This window comes from Neopsephotus bourkii, unplaced genomic scaffold (genome assembly GCF_033783945.1).
Source record: "Neopsephotus bourkii isolate Nb327-2 ecotype Australia unplaced genomic scaffold, CSIRO-AGI_Nbou_v1 NB_1388, whole genome shotgun sequence".
In the NCBI taxonomy this organism is placed as follows: Eukaryota; Metazoa; Chordata; class Aves; order Psittaciformes; family Psittacidae; genus Neopsephotus; species Neopsephotus bourkii.
The window spans coordinates 113,318-130,149 of NW_026901866.1; the positions used below are offsets into that span (position 1 = coordinate 113,318).

Sequence of the window (16,832 nt, forward strand, 5' to 3'; positions counted from 1 at the left end):
TTACATCAGGTTTCTCAGTTAGTTGGTAGTGGAACCAGGGACATACAGCAATACCCAACACAATTTCAGTGGAGACTGGTTTTGTTTTTTTTTAGAAGTACTGTTTCACATGGTAACTGGTGCAGGTTTTCTTCCCCTTGATCTAAAATGACTGTAGAATAAAAGTGACTGGGGCACTGACATCTGATTGTCACAACGTTAACCATTCTTTCACAGGCTGCGTGTAGAACGAGGGTGACTGCAGTAAACTAGACTTCATTGGCATCTGAGCTACTTAAAAGCTCTGGAGCCATCTGTGTTTCACTTAGCTAACAATCTCTGTTGTTGCAGTATTGCTACAAGTGTTTTGTTGTTTTTTTTTAAGAAAAAGGAGGAATCGTAAGTTTGGTTTTGGGATTTCTAGTTATTTATGTATTCTGGGGAGGGGAACATCTGTAATGGCATGTCCCTTACAAACAGTCCAGGTTAATTAACTACACTGAGTCTGGTAATCTATGTCTGAAGAAGTTCTTGATTGGTTCCATACACTGTCCAGTAGATTCAGTATCATTTAGCAGGACGTTAGTTTACTTCTCTGGACGATTCAGAGCATGTGAAGTATTAAAGCAGGTGGATCTCTTAATTCTTGGACTTCGAGTGAGAACATCCTACACAGATAATAGTTCTGTACTTTGCTAGAGCACTGCGTGGAACAGCTGAACACTATGGGCCTCCAAGAATGCTGGTACTTGTTAATAAGTCCTTTAAGATATTTATGCCCTCCTTTAAAGTTGTTTTTTTAAATAAAAATTAAAATTCAGCGGACCCTTAAATCTCATTAACATTAAATGTAACATTATCTCTTGTGTGAAACAACAGGAAAAAGAAACCAAACAACATGCATACAACAGTGATAATAAATAGGGGAAAACAGACACTATTATAATGACTTGTGAGTTACAGAATATTGATTCCTATTAATCTGTTCATAGAGAGCTGAGTTGCAAACAATGTGCAAATCAGAAATAGGTGTTTAGAAGTAGGAAACAGCCTGCATCTGCAATCCACAGGTGTAAGAGACACAGCAATTCAAGGGAAAGACATTTTTGCTTGCTTTACACAGAAATTAGCTTACACATTCAATTGTAGACCAAATGTTTCTAGTGCAATTTTCATTTTACCTGAAGTGCCAGTTCAGCAGGATGCCTCAGCCTTCCTTAGGCAGACTGAACAGACATCGCCAAGCTCTCTCCTGATCAATAAGAATGCTAGAAGTTGTATTTCACTGAACAAGTATAATCCTATTTTTCCTGCTTCTTATAGTCAGAGCGTGACACCTGACACTTCCTACATCATACAGGACTTTACACTTAAGGAGGGACAGGAACCACATCCTGTTCATCTTCTCCAATGGACTGGCAATCTCCCTCGTGTTCAAAGTTTACATTCACGAATGAAGTGCATGCTGTTGCTTCAGGCTGGTCTGTCTGGACAGGAGCTTCAGCTTGTGGCTTGTTCTGCTGTTCCTGGTGCTGTCTTTCTGCTTCTTCTGACATCTTGTTTTCCTGTTCCTCCTCTTCCTCCTAAAAATGGATAACCAGATTCATAACCTACTCTTTACCTCTTAACACCCACTGTAAGGCTTTTCCATGACAGCGTAGCAGTTCCTGTCACAAGGCAAGGACATTTGTTCCATTGGTCATCAGCTCATGATAAGGTATATTTCAGAATTCCCATTATAGAAAAAAAAAGGGGGGGGGGGGGTGAAGTGAGGATTAAGCTATGTTAAACACAAAAAAGTCACATATCCAGATCCAGATAAGCAGTTTTTAAGTCAATAGCAATAATGATATTTCACTATCTGCTCTAAAGCTTTTTCGATTCTTACTACTAAAGAGCTATCAAAAATAAAAACTAAGCAGTAAAGCTGTTTCCCATCTCTTGCAAATTAAGATTATTAATTGTTGGGTTAGGGTTTTTTTTTTTGCATAAAGCACTGGCTACCTATCAGTCATTTCCAGTTATGGTTTAGAACAAATGGTAACAGCGTGTTCAATTTACCCGTGACACTTCATTGAACAAGTTCTAGAGTTGGAAGGTACGTTCATGGCAGCTGCCTCTTTACAGTGTCCAGCAACTGCTTTGTCCCAACTTCCTCACACTGTTGACTTGAAAATGCATTGTGCAAAAAGAACAAATGGAGCAGTGGTCAGGACCCAGCCAGTTCTGAGACTGAGGAGCTTGTGGGAAAAAGGCTGATGATAAGCAAGCATAAATCATGAGTCAAATGGAAACTGAAGGTAAGCAGAAACAAAGGTTCTAAAATTTCATTTTAATGCTGGAATACAAATATTTTAAAATACCAGGGAAGGCAAGTTGGGAGAAAAGGAGTGCAAGAACCCCATCACATACCTCTCTCTTCATTCGGTAATACTCATCAATGGCATATTGGTATTTTGGTGTGCTTATCCCCAAAACAGATGCAATCTTTTCCCCAAGGAAATCACACACTAAAAAATTGAGAGGTTTATATATGATTAGTGTCTAGAAGGAAATTTTAAAACACAGATTTATTTTAAAAGGTGTAGTTGTCTTTCCTGAAAGGTTTACCATTGTATTACTTCACTCAAAAGACAAAACCAGTATTTATTAGGCTGATCTACTTACATGTAATTATTAGCTTAATATATGAGTAATAGTTCTTTAAGATAAAGAATGAACAAAAGGAGAACATGGAAATCAGTGAATGGTGGTGGTGTTTGTTTGAATTTTACTAGTTTCAGCTTTGGATCTAGGTTTCTTTCGCTAAAGTACAATTTTAACTGAATTTTAACTGAGTATTTTTCAGTTAAAAAATATATGGCTACCAACCATAATTGCACTTGAGTCTAATGGTATCAGCAAACTAGAGAGTTATTTATTGAAACATGCATACACTATCAGTTTTAACAGTGTTCTATGTTGCATATTAATGGATTAATGAAATACTGAGGTTTTAGCTGTTTCCATTTCCAAGCTGGAGGCTACGTGCAGCGCTACTTTGCTGAAGCAAGTAGCTCACGGAAGTATGGACCAGGAGAGCTTGTGACAGTCAGTCTCTTTACCACAATGATAGCTACAGCACTGGTTCTTGAGTAAAGGCAAGCAAGAAGTAAAATACATTGCACTTCAAACTGCAAATCTGCCCCGAGAATGCAAATGACTTTGTCATATTTAGGCAAAACAAGTTAGAAGTTAGCAATTGACTACTTCAGTGAATGTTCACAATAACTCATTTTATAGATTTCCTGGCATCCAGAGCTCTGCACAACAGACCAGTTCAAATTACAAATGTAAGAGGCAAAACTGAAGCGGGAAGAAGGAAGTGCTAATCTTCATAACAGACTTCTGAAAGAAATGAAAGCCGTATCTACCTCTCTGTATGAAGAACAGGTATGACAAAGAACAGAATTACACTGTATGTAAGATTAAAAGTGTTTCTAAAAGTGAGGATAGGTTAATTAACAGAACAGACTGCCAGTAGTTTTAAAAAATACTCAAAATTAGGTGTACAATGACAGAAACTCCACATTTGTCAAAGAAAACCCAACAATAAATACACTTTACACCTTGGGAAGAACACAAACTAGGACAAGGATTTTTAAAATGTCACAACATTTTATGAGGTCCATAGGTCAAATAAACTGCAGTGAGTTTAAGACGCCTGACAATAGCCTTATTTTTGTTTATTTTGTAACCTCAGAAGCCTGTGTAAAGCACCATGACTAGATGTGTTCCTGGGGTAATTCCTAGTTGTCTTCTTCATGAAAACAGTCAGTTTAATTACCCCAAGCAGCATTCTTTTCAGGTAACACCACACAAAACAATTCCATACAAAACCTAACAGAAAGCTGATACTCTCCCTTGCCAACACCACCCTGTCTACATATGGAGAAAAAGGGGGAAAACAGTGTTCAGCAAAAGGGTATTTTCTGTTTGTTCTTCCATTCAAGAGTTGTTGATTCAAAGCAAAATACAGGTTCGTAACTCACAAAGATGATTTACAGTCTGTCAGTGCAACTTTCAATATTCCATTACTAGTTTAGCTGAGAATTAAATAAAGCAATACCTGATAAGGTTGATGTGGCAACTCGCAGCATGTGAAACCACAAGTACGGTCCCCACGTGAGTGTTGTCTGTAAGAACAAGAGTAGTATGAATACATGATCACTATATGTTAATGGCACACGGTAATACATGCAAAAGCTCAAACAGACTGAGAAGAAAAATATGCAATGTTTCCTGCTTGTCAGCTACCACAGTATTTTTGATTTAAAATAAGTCTAGACCAGACGTACATGAAGCAAAGTGTCAACATAAGATATAAATATAACCACAGTTTACATCAGGGAAAATCTGCTTCACTGGTTTTTGTTTTCCCGTCCTAGACTAGGAAATGACAAACGTCCAACTCAATCCCAAGGTAACTCCTATAACTAGAAAGACCTTTCCATAATGTTCTGAATTTCATCACGCCAAGAAGAGAAGTGGGTTAATCAAATAGCCCCTTTACTACAGTAATGAGAGAACTGCAAAAGACTGTTTACAACCACACCTTCGAAGTGGTCCCTGAGCAAGAGGCCGCTTCCAAGTATTTACAAGCAGATATGAATTACCATTTGGAATTACCATTCAGAACTGTTTGAAGGACAAAACCAGGAAGCATGAGGGAGGGAGACAGTTACAGCATCCCTCTGAGGGAGCAATGGACAGGCTGCCGGGCAAAGCACGTGCGGTGATGTGAACTAGAGGAGCACAAAATGAATGAAACAGTACTTCAGTGGCATCACCTCAAGCATTTGCATGTAAGCAAGGAAGTCTCTCTGAAGTGCCTGCACACTGAGGCACAGAGCATGGGGCTAAACCGTGTGTGGTAGTCTGTAGAGAGCTGCAGCAGTAGGATCTTGTTGAGACTCCAGAGATGCAGAGGATGGCTCACATCACTGGAGTGCAGTGCAGTGGAGGGATAGACACTCTTTAGGAAGGACAGGCTGGGAAGACAAGGAGGGGGGAGCTGCCCTTGGCACAACTATGGTGAACTTGCAGCCAGAGAGGAAGTGCTGCAGCATCCAGACAGATTGGGGTACTTACACATAGGAACTTAAAGAAGATTTAGACATTAATGGCCATGCATAGACTATCCTCTTCACTATGGAAAGAGGCTGTATATCTTAAACAAAAATAAAACAAGCCACGTAATAAAAAGAAGGGGCAAAACAGATTCCAAACTATCAGGGAAAAAGCTGTGGGTCTTCACTTTTGTGAAAAGGCAAACTAAAATTTCACAGTGAACTTACGACATGTTTATAGTTAACAGTCTTCAAAGAGATTCAGGAAAGCTCTTTGTTATGTATTTCCCCTCAATAAAGATCTCTCTAGAGGTACTTTCCTTGTGGAAAGTAGCAATTCAAAGTGTCAGCTTTTATTAAATAAAACCCATTAGCTCCACTCAGTTGCATATGTATTTATAACTTGTTGCTAAAAACTGTCTGATAGTAACCATTTTCAGTAATCTTATTTGATAGATATCTGTACAGGACACCAATATTACTGTAATACAGGTACAGACTAGTTGATACACCTTCAGTATGCACATACATACACAAGCTGCTTGGCTTCAGAGCTTTCCAAGCATAGCCTCTAAAATCAGTGCAGCGAGAAATCGTCTGTCAAGCCAGAAACTCAAGTTGGGCAAGGCTGAAAAACGCCAGATGTTATATAGTTTTGGCAGTGGGAATGGAAAATGTCCTGCCAAGGTGAAAGTAAGCAAACCCAGCTGCTATCCTGCCTGCACAAAAGCACCTCCAGCTTGTGGATTACGTGCTCAGTTGGCAGACAGGCTAACAACAATCATTTTGGAGTTTGCTCAGTTGAAGAAGTCAAGGAAAGTGCTGTAAAAGCTTGTTGCCACAGGTGAAAAATAATGACACTAAGGAGGCTCTGTACAATCCTTCCTAACGAGGTGAACAAGGCTGAAAACCATTCACACAGCACAGGACAAACAGGGGCCTGCTGTGCCACTGTGAGCAAGAAGCTACAAGACATTTAAGAGTGAAAAAGCAAGCTGAACTGCAACGTGACAGAAGTAGCTCAGAATATTCTAGGGTGTTTGTGGTATAACACAAATGCAGCTAACACCAGAGGCTCGGCAGACACAGAGGCTCCATCTATTTCTGCTCTTCCCCCCCAACAATTAAATAACAGTTTGGTATGTTATGAACACTTCTAAGTTCTGCTTCATGGAAACCTCTGCTTTCTTGACAAAGCTCAACTGGAGCTTTTTCACCCCCACGATGAAAGGCTTTGCCAGTCCCTTCAGTTTAAAAAAGGAGCATTCTTTTGGGGGTCTCAAAAGGCAATACAAAACTATGAGAGAAGCTACTACACACAAATTCAGCAGGGGAAAGGAGATGGCAAGAACAACCAGGAACAAAGGAACACATCCAAGAAGTATTCCCCTCCTTACTTCCTCAGTGCAAGCTTGGGTGGTTTCCCAGAGCACCTTGGGGATCAAAGCAGGAATGGTGAATGTGGGGCAAGGAGAGGTACTAGAGAAAAACCGAACTGTTCAGGTGATACGAACAGGACTGTTAGGCAACAGCTCAGTATGAAGTAGCTTTAATACACTGAGTGATACTGGAAAACAGTACCCAAGTCAGACCCTATTTGCATTCAGTAAGAACCACATACCCAGATTCTGTATGTCAACCTCCTTTGGCCAGAGAAGCCTTAACATTCAGTCTTTAATCAATGCAAGGATACTGTAATACTGTATTTCTTGGCTGGAAACAAGGAACAGCAGTATGGAACACAGGACACTGGTTTATTGTAAGGGCACAGTATTTTTCCTGCCATCAGTCTCTTCAGTATTCATTTCTACAATGCCTGATTATACAATTGAGCTATCCTGACTTTACCTTGTTGTCTAAAATTGAAAACACAATGGTTATGATGACTGTTTTTTAAACTGCAAAAATTCTCAACATACAATTTTAATCCAACTACTGCATTTTAAGTAGGAATGAACAGAATGGATTTGACCGTTGATAAAACCAAGAGGGCTCTGGTTCAAGAACTAAACATGATTTTGTTTCCTAGTATGGGGCTGCTGAAGGGAGCAAACACCCACTTCCTTGAACTTCCAAGCGCTCCATGTTCCCAAACAATCCACATCTATATTTATTTCTGCCAGATTTCAGTCCCTAATAACACTTGAACTTTCAAAAGAATGTAGGGTTTCTTTTTGCCAGAGAAATGAAAAAATGAGGAAAAGAATAATTTTCCAAGTCAAGAAAAATCAAATCCCATATTTAAGAGTTAATACATGCCACCAAACAGATACTTTCCCATTGTTTACTGTGCCAAGATGCTTTTTAAATTAGTTTAGTTATTGAGTGATCATTGCTATAATAGGTCCTTCAGTGTACGCACCATGTAAATCTGTGGCATCTAACACAAGCCAATGAAACCAAGATCTGAAACACACACCATCCTCCATCAAAAAGCTTCTACTATATCACGAGTTGCTAGTACTTGGTCAGTGACTATGTTTCCCTCTCATCCACAAATTCTTAAAAGAAAATTAGAGTTTGACAGTCCTCCAGAGAAGACTTTTTGCTATTTGAAGTTAAGCTCCTTTTAACTACAGGACATCAAGATAATCTTCCTTTCAGAATGTGATTCAATCTTTCTGAGCACTGAAGGTCAATAAAATTAAATCTCTTCTGGAGCTCTGTTGCAGAGGTGTACTCGGGATGAATTCTAAGGTTACCACCAACAGCTACATTGCTTCCAGTTGCTCTGCAAAGACTTACTCCACTTTCTGCCTACTCATGTAGTAAGTGAATGAAACAAAGAGTTTATAGCAAGTCGCACTCCAGAGATGAACAGAAAAGAGTATCTTCTAGAACAGGTTAGAGAAATTTAATTACTACAAAATAAAGTTTTGGTGGACAGAAGCAAAAACAGATTTGTGTATAATGTGTAAGCACCTACATTTTAGAATAGAAGACTCATTTAAAATTAAGGCATTTATGTTATTAAAACATTTATATTATTAAAGCATTTAAACTTTGAGAAGACTCAGATAATACTGAGTGCTGTTATCTAAAAAACCCAGGTAAAAATGTATTAAGCATACCATGCGTTCTAGATTCAACTCGCTCTAAAAAAAAAAAAAAAAAGATAAACCAAAACAACAGAATGGCCACTCCAGTCCAAGAATCTTCCTGAACTCTGTGCTCACCTATACAACAAGAACCAGAATCATTGTTTCAAAGCAAAATTTAAGACCTACTAGTTTCTGAGAACTTGTTTCGCTCTGAGTGGCAGCAGTCCATCACACTGCTTTGGTTATCATATTACCAGGATACATACATGTTACTTTGCTTACTAAGAAAGGCATCATCACTGCCTGCTTAGCTCTGAAACACAATTAAACCAAGGTACTTACTGAAGACATTCTTTACAATGTGGCAAAATATTTATTTCCCTTACAGTCATTAGAAACTGCCAGGATGCCAATACCAGCTGAGCTCTGAAATTTCATGATGCAGTTTCTATTAAAAATATTAAATGAGCATTTTCTAAAAATAAATTGGACCAAAAAGAGCTATTACTTGCAACATACTTTTTTGTGTCCCAACTGAGATAACAAGTTTTAGACATGCTGGTCTCAGCAAACTGACTGTTTAATTGCTTTTATAGAAATCCTACAATAAGAACATTTTTAAGGCAACAGTTGGCTAAAACATCAAAGCTCAGCTTGGACTAACATTTCTTCATTGAGTGGCTCAGCTGGGATACATGAAGCAGGCAGCAGATAAGGTAAACTTCACTTAATGCAACCCTTGGTCTAATCAAGTTTATTCTGTCAGGGTACAAAGCAAGATATATAAGGCATACTGTGCTCCACAATAAACTATTCTGGGTTTGGGGGTCCTTTTATTAAAAAGCATAATAAAATTAAGGATTTCATAAACTATACAAGGAGAATAAAGCAATCTTAACTGTGCCATACAATGTACTCTTTAGTATTCTGAATAAAAAAAACAAAAATCCTTATTAGGTAAGCAGGAGAAGGGTCACAGAGCATTCCGGGCTGCTGTGCACGTTTAAGGGCTCTTCAGTCAAGTGTCGATTTGTACAGCACGTCTCTTGCCTCACAACATGTGAGTCAAGGCTTGTGAGCCTCCCACCACTGCACCACAGTGGAACTCTTCAACTGAGAGGAAATCGCACAAAAAATTACACAGATCTGGTCCCCTGCTAATCGTAGTTGGGAAAAAAAATAATCTCATACATATCCATGGATATCTGACGTGACCTGCATAGTGGGGAACACATCTGACCTTGAAAATACCTGGGCATTACCATGATATTCAGTAAGTTTCACAGTTCTTGCACTTCTTGGAGTAGGTCCTTAGGGAGGAAAAGAAAAGCAAACCCAACACCCAGCAAGGCAGCTTAACATCTAGTCACTGGTTTTGAGTATTTATTTTCAGACTATAGCTGAAGTATTTATTGAACATTTATTTTCAGACTATAAACTTCAGGTGTACTTTATACTGATAATATCCTACCTGCTCAGCGGCTAATACTACTCTTTGTTGTACACCAGAACTACCTAGCAAGAAACAGAGTCCATCAGTCCATCCAAGATGAAATGCACAGCTTCACCCATAAATCACTAGCAACCCCAATCCCAGCTGAATTCCCAGTCTCACTGCAGCTCAGCCCTCAAACCACTTTTTGGGCTTTTTTTCCCCCTGTCTTTAAGATAAGTTCATTTTACAGAGGGGAAAAACAGAGGAACTGATTGATAGTCCTTCCTAAAGCAAACTCCTTACTGTTCCCCACTTCTTCAAAAGAGAATCAGCAGAAGGTCAAACTCTTCACTGCAGCTCCTTCAACAAAGCCAAGCTCTCCCAGGATGGATATACATATAAATAAATACAGGGCCTACTACTGTTCAGTAAACAGAGAGCTTCAACCACATTTCTTAATTATGGATTTTAAACCAATGGTGCAGAAGTCACTTCAACAGCAATATGAAATAGATAGCAGGGTACTGGTTTCGGTGCATACAAAGACTCGTATCAGAAGCATCAAAACAAGCAGCTCCATACTGGTATCTGCTTCCAGCATGCAAGCAGGCAGGACTAGCCACTGCACAAAGGAATGACTCACAGCTGCCTGACCACACTCCAGCACATCAGAAAGGATCCAGCCTCTATCTCAGTACAGGCAACAAAGCCCAGAGAGTGACAGGAAGGGAGCCCCACCGGCAGGCAGGGAGTAGGACTGCAGACCCAATTCACAGCGGTAAGAATTGTTGTAGGAGGGAAAAGAAGTTTGCAAACTTAAGAAGTTTGGGACACCAGTCTGTGGGGGTGTCATGAAAGAAACATGAGACTAGGGATGTGCACAGATGAAGAGAAGGATGCAGATCATCTCTGGGACCAGCTGCCAGAGGGCAGAGAACTGCTGCTGCCAATGCTGGCACACATGGCTGAGAGCTTTGCAGATAAACCATCACCACAGAATAGACTGTCAGACACACAAGCAAAATAATACATTATATCTTTCATTTTACCTCTAAGCATAGATCCAGAATCATTAACAAACAGGAAAATGTATTTCAGCAGCTGTAATACACACTACTGGAGACAGTTTTACCTGTCAAAACCTCACCTGAATTAGGACCAATAAGTGGAGACTTCTCCATTCACAGGTTGAACAACACCTTAACAGCTTAGAAGGCAGATGAAAATTACATACATAGACTAGGCAGATGTTCTAAAAGCTGTTCTTGATACATCATGAATTACACCAGTTTTCCTTTATTTCTGCAAGTCATCTGTTTCTTTTCCTTCTAACATTTTTAATTATATCAAATTGCCAGTATGGTAACATCATATTAGAGGTTCAGCTCTCCACTGTCACCAAACATAAGGAAACAACTGCCTTCCCTGCCCATTTTTTAGACAGCAGTACAAATCAAGGAGACACCACTCAAATATTATTAGAGGAAGACATACTGGAGAGGACACACTAGAACCGTGAAGAAATTAAACCCGCTTCTAAGTAACACGGCTACTTCAGTGGAGGACAACTCCAAGACAAAACTTCTCAGGAATACTTCTCACAGACTTCTCAGTGCCTAGAGCCAATCAAATTGAGGGAATGTTTAATAGTGCACCAGATTCATGTCACAAAAGTTAAAGTATGAAATGTGGGCAGTTACCCAGTAAACCAGAAGTAGCAATTTATCAAGTACAATACCTACAGGATCTACAGGTGGCAACAGGTCTTTTTTCTCTTGTTCATCTTCCTCTTCATCTGTGCTATATTCTTCCATTGTTTCTCCACTTGCAAAATGAATAACCCTCCTTGGAATTTTCTTCTTCTTTCCTATGACACCCAGCTCCACATTCTCAAAGCCTCTGTCTCCATTTGTAAGTTGCTATAATGAGGGAAAAAAAGAATCATTATATCAGGTACATACTTCTGGAACTGGAAAAGTTCCCCCTTAAAAAACTTAGTGAGATATTTACATTCTTTTAAAATGATTAGTGTATACAGGGGACATTTGCAAGAGCTTGGCTGCAGGTAAAAGATGGAAACATTACTGTTTGTAGACACATAAAAACTGATCTCATCATTAAAAATAACCAGGAGGTAAGTGCTTTCACTTCAGCATGGACAGGGGGTATCAAAAACAACTGTTCTGGAAGAGCACTGTGTTATGTGGGAGTTTCTTAGTAGCACACTTTAAATATTTTACTGAGCACCTAAGTGTTACATTTAAATCTCTCCTTGGGTTTGGAATACCTAGTGAAATTAATCACGCAATTCATAAGCTGTGGCCATCTTTTTGCAGGCTTAGACAAACACCTCTAGCACTAGAATTGAATGAGGATAATGAAGCAGCCAGGCTCAAGCTTTAAAAAGATGCATCGAGGAATCTGCTTCTTTGGGCTTTCATCGGCAATCACAATTAGTACACAGGACCATGCTAAAAGGACAACACGCACTTTTGTGGCTAAGGACATATAAAAAGAGAAGTACAATGTCTGGTTTTGTTCTTCCAGCTGCTGAATACTACAATGCAGTCTTTGGGCCACAAGCACTAAAAAAGTATACTTCTAGTTCAAAGGCCAATCAATAATTCTTTATGCTAGTAACTCCTGCAGCCAGAGAATGTAAGTGAGGTTTTGTGCTGCAGCTATCGAAACAGAGCCTTCACCTTACAGAGCTTTCAGACATTACTGCATCAAATGCATAAAACCCCTCTGAAAACACTTCTGTCATGCAGAGAAGGACACAGAGACCAGGAAATGCCAACCACATGTTTTTAATACACTGTGAAGGTTTTTAAATATGCACGAGCTCCTGTAATTGGAAACCATATCATAAGGAGTGAGATGTGTGTACGTGTACATAGAATTCAGGTTGCACAAAACGGGCACATTCCAATTTTCGAATGGCAATTGCCTATGCAAACTTCACAGTCTCCACAGGTTGCAATCCAAAATTATTAATGAGAATATGTATTTTATCACATAAAGATATCCCTTAACTGTTGCAAGTGCAGCATCACCATTCCCATCTCTTACACTAGATTATATGAATCAGCTGTGCAACACAAACAGGCTTGGTTAGCTGGGAAAGCCAGTGGGACAGAAGGGGGCTGTGGGGAGCAGAACAGCTTCCTTCCAGGCACAGATTCTTCCCGTGCCCATAGAGAAGAGGGAGGGAAGTTAAAAGATCACGTGCGGAGCTCTACAAAGCAGAGAGGGAGTGCACACATTCATCATCCTTAGCCTTTGTACCACTGCTTCTCAAAACTGCAAGTCATTTCAGCTTCCCTTAGCATTTCTGTAGCTACTGTGGCACATTTTGGGCATTTTCCTGGAAGAGCAGAGCAGAATGAAGCAGCAAGTTCTCAATGGGGTAGTTCAGCTGAAACAGCATTACATTTTCATGCAGAATTACATTTTCATGTAGAAAGACAGAACTGACTACATGGGGCCCAGCGTACTCTCTCTGCTCATACCAGTCTTGGGAACATAGCAGGAACAGAAGAGCAAAGCTGCAAAAATATGAATGCTAAAAACAGCGAGGCAACCTCAGCACAAGGAGCATGCCTTGCTGCTCCTATAAAAGCAGGCGCCACTTACTGTGACTCAGTTCTGTATTTTTTGGAGCAAAGAGCACCATAGAATCAGCCTTTTATGAACATTTCACTCTTTCCTTGGCATTGTACAATGATGCCATTTTTCATGTTTAGTCACAGTGCTGAAGAGCACTGTATCTTGAAGCACGGCATCACAAATATTACTGTGATTAACAACAGCAAGCAACATGAGCCTCTCCTTAGAGCTCCTCTAAAGGCAGTCTGATTTTGGTTAGTTTAACCCAAATGCTTCAAATATTTTAACTTAGAAAAAACCTGCAGATAACATTTAAAGTTGAAAAGGCAGCCTTCAATTCCCTGCATGCCCATCCCACACTCCATTTACTCTACCTACAGTAAACAGCTCCATATAGCTGGTACTGGTACAAAGTTTCAGGCAAATGTAGTTGTTCAAGACAGTAAGGATTCATCGAGGAATGATGAATCTTGTTTCCTTGGTAATCTGGTTCAGAGTCCTAAATTATCAAATAAAAGTAACACATATCAGCTGTTGTTCTGGTTGTTATCTAATCAACAAACCTGGATGTGGGTTTCAGTCATCACTGTAGCATTTGTCCTTCTAATTTCTACATGCATGATCAATAAAAGCCAGCTCTCCCAGCTGCAGGCAGAAAGTTCATCAATGGTAAATTGTATTTATCTTCCCAAAACTGTGGCAACACAGATGTACTCTAGAATTGGCATCTAGGCTCACTTTATAGCTCAAATGATACAGTATCTCCTGTCTAAGGCTTTACACTTTTAATCTTCCTTTACAAACTTGATCTTTTCCAATTTAAGAAGATGTCACAAAGATCATCCTTCTACTCCACACTTTGGTCAGGTTGCCACCTCGCTTCTTCCACACATTTCTTTCCTTTCCAACACATCACATGGGTGTTGAAAGACAGCCTTGTCTTAACCTCATGCTGCATAAGTATTGAATTCGGCTTCTATTCTGGCAGCTATCAGACACAAAGGCCAGTTACCCTTGCACTTTTGCCACACCAGGCTATGCTCTTAAGGTGCTCAGTGAATGCTGTAAAACAGCTTCCTTTTAGGCGTCCTTGTGGAATTTTTCTTGACTTTACAGCACCCATACAAACCTTGCCCGTCAGGAAGTCAGCATCTGAAACTGCTGCTCCTTGTTTACCCTCCTTACACCACTCTCTTATCTCACCCTTTGGACAGAGACTGAGAGAGAGCACGTCATGCTTTGACAGGAAGTACAACACTGAGCACAATAGAATGTCAGTCCACATCCCAAATGCCAAGATAAATAAATGACAATTAAGGATGGGGTGTGTCAGTACACCTGCAGGTAAGCTAGCAAAGCTCACACAACTAGTATTAGGTGATGCAGTAACACAAACCTTCACCAAGGAGAGGAAAAAGCAAAGCAAAAAATAACAGGGAAAACAGACTATTCACTTCAGCATCTTTTAATCTGTCAGACTGGGGTATCCTTACAAGAGCTCATGACCCGAAATGCCCAAGTCTGCGATGTCCGCTCTCCCTCAGACAGATGAGTAATTCAATTTGCACAGATCTACTGACCTGACAGTGCTACTTACTAGAAGGCTGGCAATAGCTAATGAGAAACAACTCCACCCATGCATGCAGTTTTGACTGCCTTACTGATTTCATTTGGGTTAATTCTGGAGCTGGGGTTTTTTTGGGGATATGGTTTTGAGGGGGTTGTTTGTTTTCATACAGCTTGACTTTCCACCCGTGTTTCCCCTGACATTAAACAGCGTGTCTATGAAAGAAGGTAAGACAGTAACAGAGCCACAGGAGGACTGTAAGAAAAGACAATCCTTTGAGAGGCACCACGATCGGTGAAGGTGCAGTGCATAGAGCAGGCTGTGGCAGGGTGTAACAGCTCACCAGGTTACACTTAATTAAGAGCTAGCGTCCCTGACCATCTCCAACGCCTTATCCACCTTGGCAGCGCGGAGGGAAGCTGAAACCTGTCTCAATTTAATATTCATCAGGCTCGTTTGTAAGAGGCGTTATGTGCCGGTGAACAAGTGACACCGGAGACACGCGTGCCCGCCGTGCCGACTGTAATTACCGAGCGATGGAGAACATGCTGACAGACCGACCTCCCTCCTCCGCGGCCAGGCCCCACCAGCCACAGCGGACAACCGGCCGGTGCCGGGACCACGCTCCTGCACACCCGAGAGTGTCAGGCCGTGGCCGGGCAGCGCCCCCGCCAGCCCGCCGCGGCCAGAGAGGCCTCGCCCGCTCCCCGAAGAGGCCTTCCCCGGGCGGCCCGGCCGGGACGGTCCGGGGAGAGGCCGCCCCACCAGCCCTTGGCCCCGCTCACCTGCTCAGGCTCCATGGCGCAGGCAGCAGCCGCGGGGCCGACGGCGGGCGCGCAGTAAAGGGTGATGGCGGACAGCCCCTGCTCCATCCTCCCGCCCGCCGCGGCGCCGGGGGAGGGCGGCAGCGGGCCCGCCGCGGCCCAGGGAAGCGAGCAGCCGGGCGGCACCACCCATCACCACCGCCCGCCGGGGCGGTGCTTCGAGCCGCTCTGCGCCCGAGGGGTGGGGTGCCCCAGGGACCCGCTGTCCTCCCATTGCTCTCCAGAGCTCGGCAGCAGCTGGAGACGAGGGGTGGAGGCTCGGGGCAACGGGGCTGTCAGGCACAGCCGTATCTACACACAGCGGGAAGCTTACTTCCTCGGTGAAGAGATGAAACTATGAATGTTGTGGGGAAATACACACGTCATCCTTCTCCAGTATTGTAAAAACGTGCAAAATAACAGAAGAATGGTCCGAGAAACACACAAGGTTACTTGACAGGATATAGGAGTTCTGTCTCAAAAGCCAAGTTGCTACCTAAGCCTTTAAGTATGCAGTCATTTTACACATTTTAAAGGCGAAAACCACAGAACAAGAAAGGGAAACCAAAGGTGCCCTGGCCCTGGGGATGTGCCCGTGTGAGAAAATAACATTTATTCCCAGCAGGCAAGAACGACTGTTTGCCAGGCAATTGGTTTGCTTAGCTACTCCAGCCCAGACCTGGAGTCCTTTTCTCTCCTGTTTATGCTGAGGCCTCCTTGCCGCTGGTAACGGCCACCAAACCTGCCAGAAAATGGTTCTCGAGTAGTTGTTACTCATGGCACTTGCTGGCCATTGCCTCTCCTGGGTTCCTGCAGACAGGTCGCCAGTTCAAAATAATAACTCGAGAACATACAGACCATGATAGCTTCTGTTCTCCTGCAACTCCAGGATTTTCTTCTACGTGGTGTGCTCTGCAGGGTCCATAAGCATGAAAGAAATTATGGCCATGCTCCCTAAAATGTTCTCCCATAAAGCTATGAGAGCATTTTATAGGTGCTCCTATATAGTAGAATTCTTCCTTTTAAATGCCTCTGACATAAACCTGCATGTATATATATACCCAGACACACACATACATGCATTATATATATATATATAAATAAAACTTAGTAACTTTATGCAATCATACCAAACAGGCTCCAAAGTTGTTTCTACCTGTCACATTAACGTAAGAGCAATATACTGCTGTTTATTCCAACCTATACTTTAGAAATAATAATTGTCATATATAACACTTTAAAGTATGCCCTTGCCAACACACAACTAGTGACAGTATGCTTCCTGGCAGG

The 16,832-nt window shown here is 41.5% G+C and overlaps 1 protein-coding gene across 2 annotated transcripts; it reads right to left on the bottom strand.

Moving 5' to 3' along the window:
- Positions 1-890: 890 nt before the first annotated feature.
- Positions 891-15,706, bottom strand: FAM177A1 (family with sequence similarity 177 member A1). Of its 2 annotated transcripts, none has more exons than XM_061367597.1 (5): positions 15,525-15,706; positions 11,306-11,482; positions 4,088-4,154; positions 2,392-2,489; positions 891-1,562 (listed from the first exon to the last, which is right to left on the bottom strand). In XM_061367597.1, the coding sequence occupies exons 1-5, from the start codon at positions 15,609-15,611 to the stop codon at positions 1,350-1,352; spliced, it is 642 nt and encodes a 213-aa protein (XP_061223581.1). In that variant the 5' UTR covers positions 15,612-15,706; the 3' UTR covers positions 891-1,349. The 2 variants fall into 2 exon arrangements, with proteins under 2 accessions (XP_061223581.1, XP_061223582.1); XM_061367598.1 differs by lacking the exon at positions 15,525-15,706 and adding an exon at positions 13,551-13,657.
- Between the last annotated feature and the right edge of the window lie 1,126 nt (positions 15,707-16,832).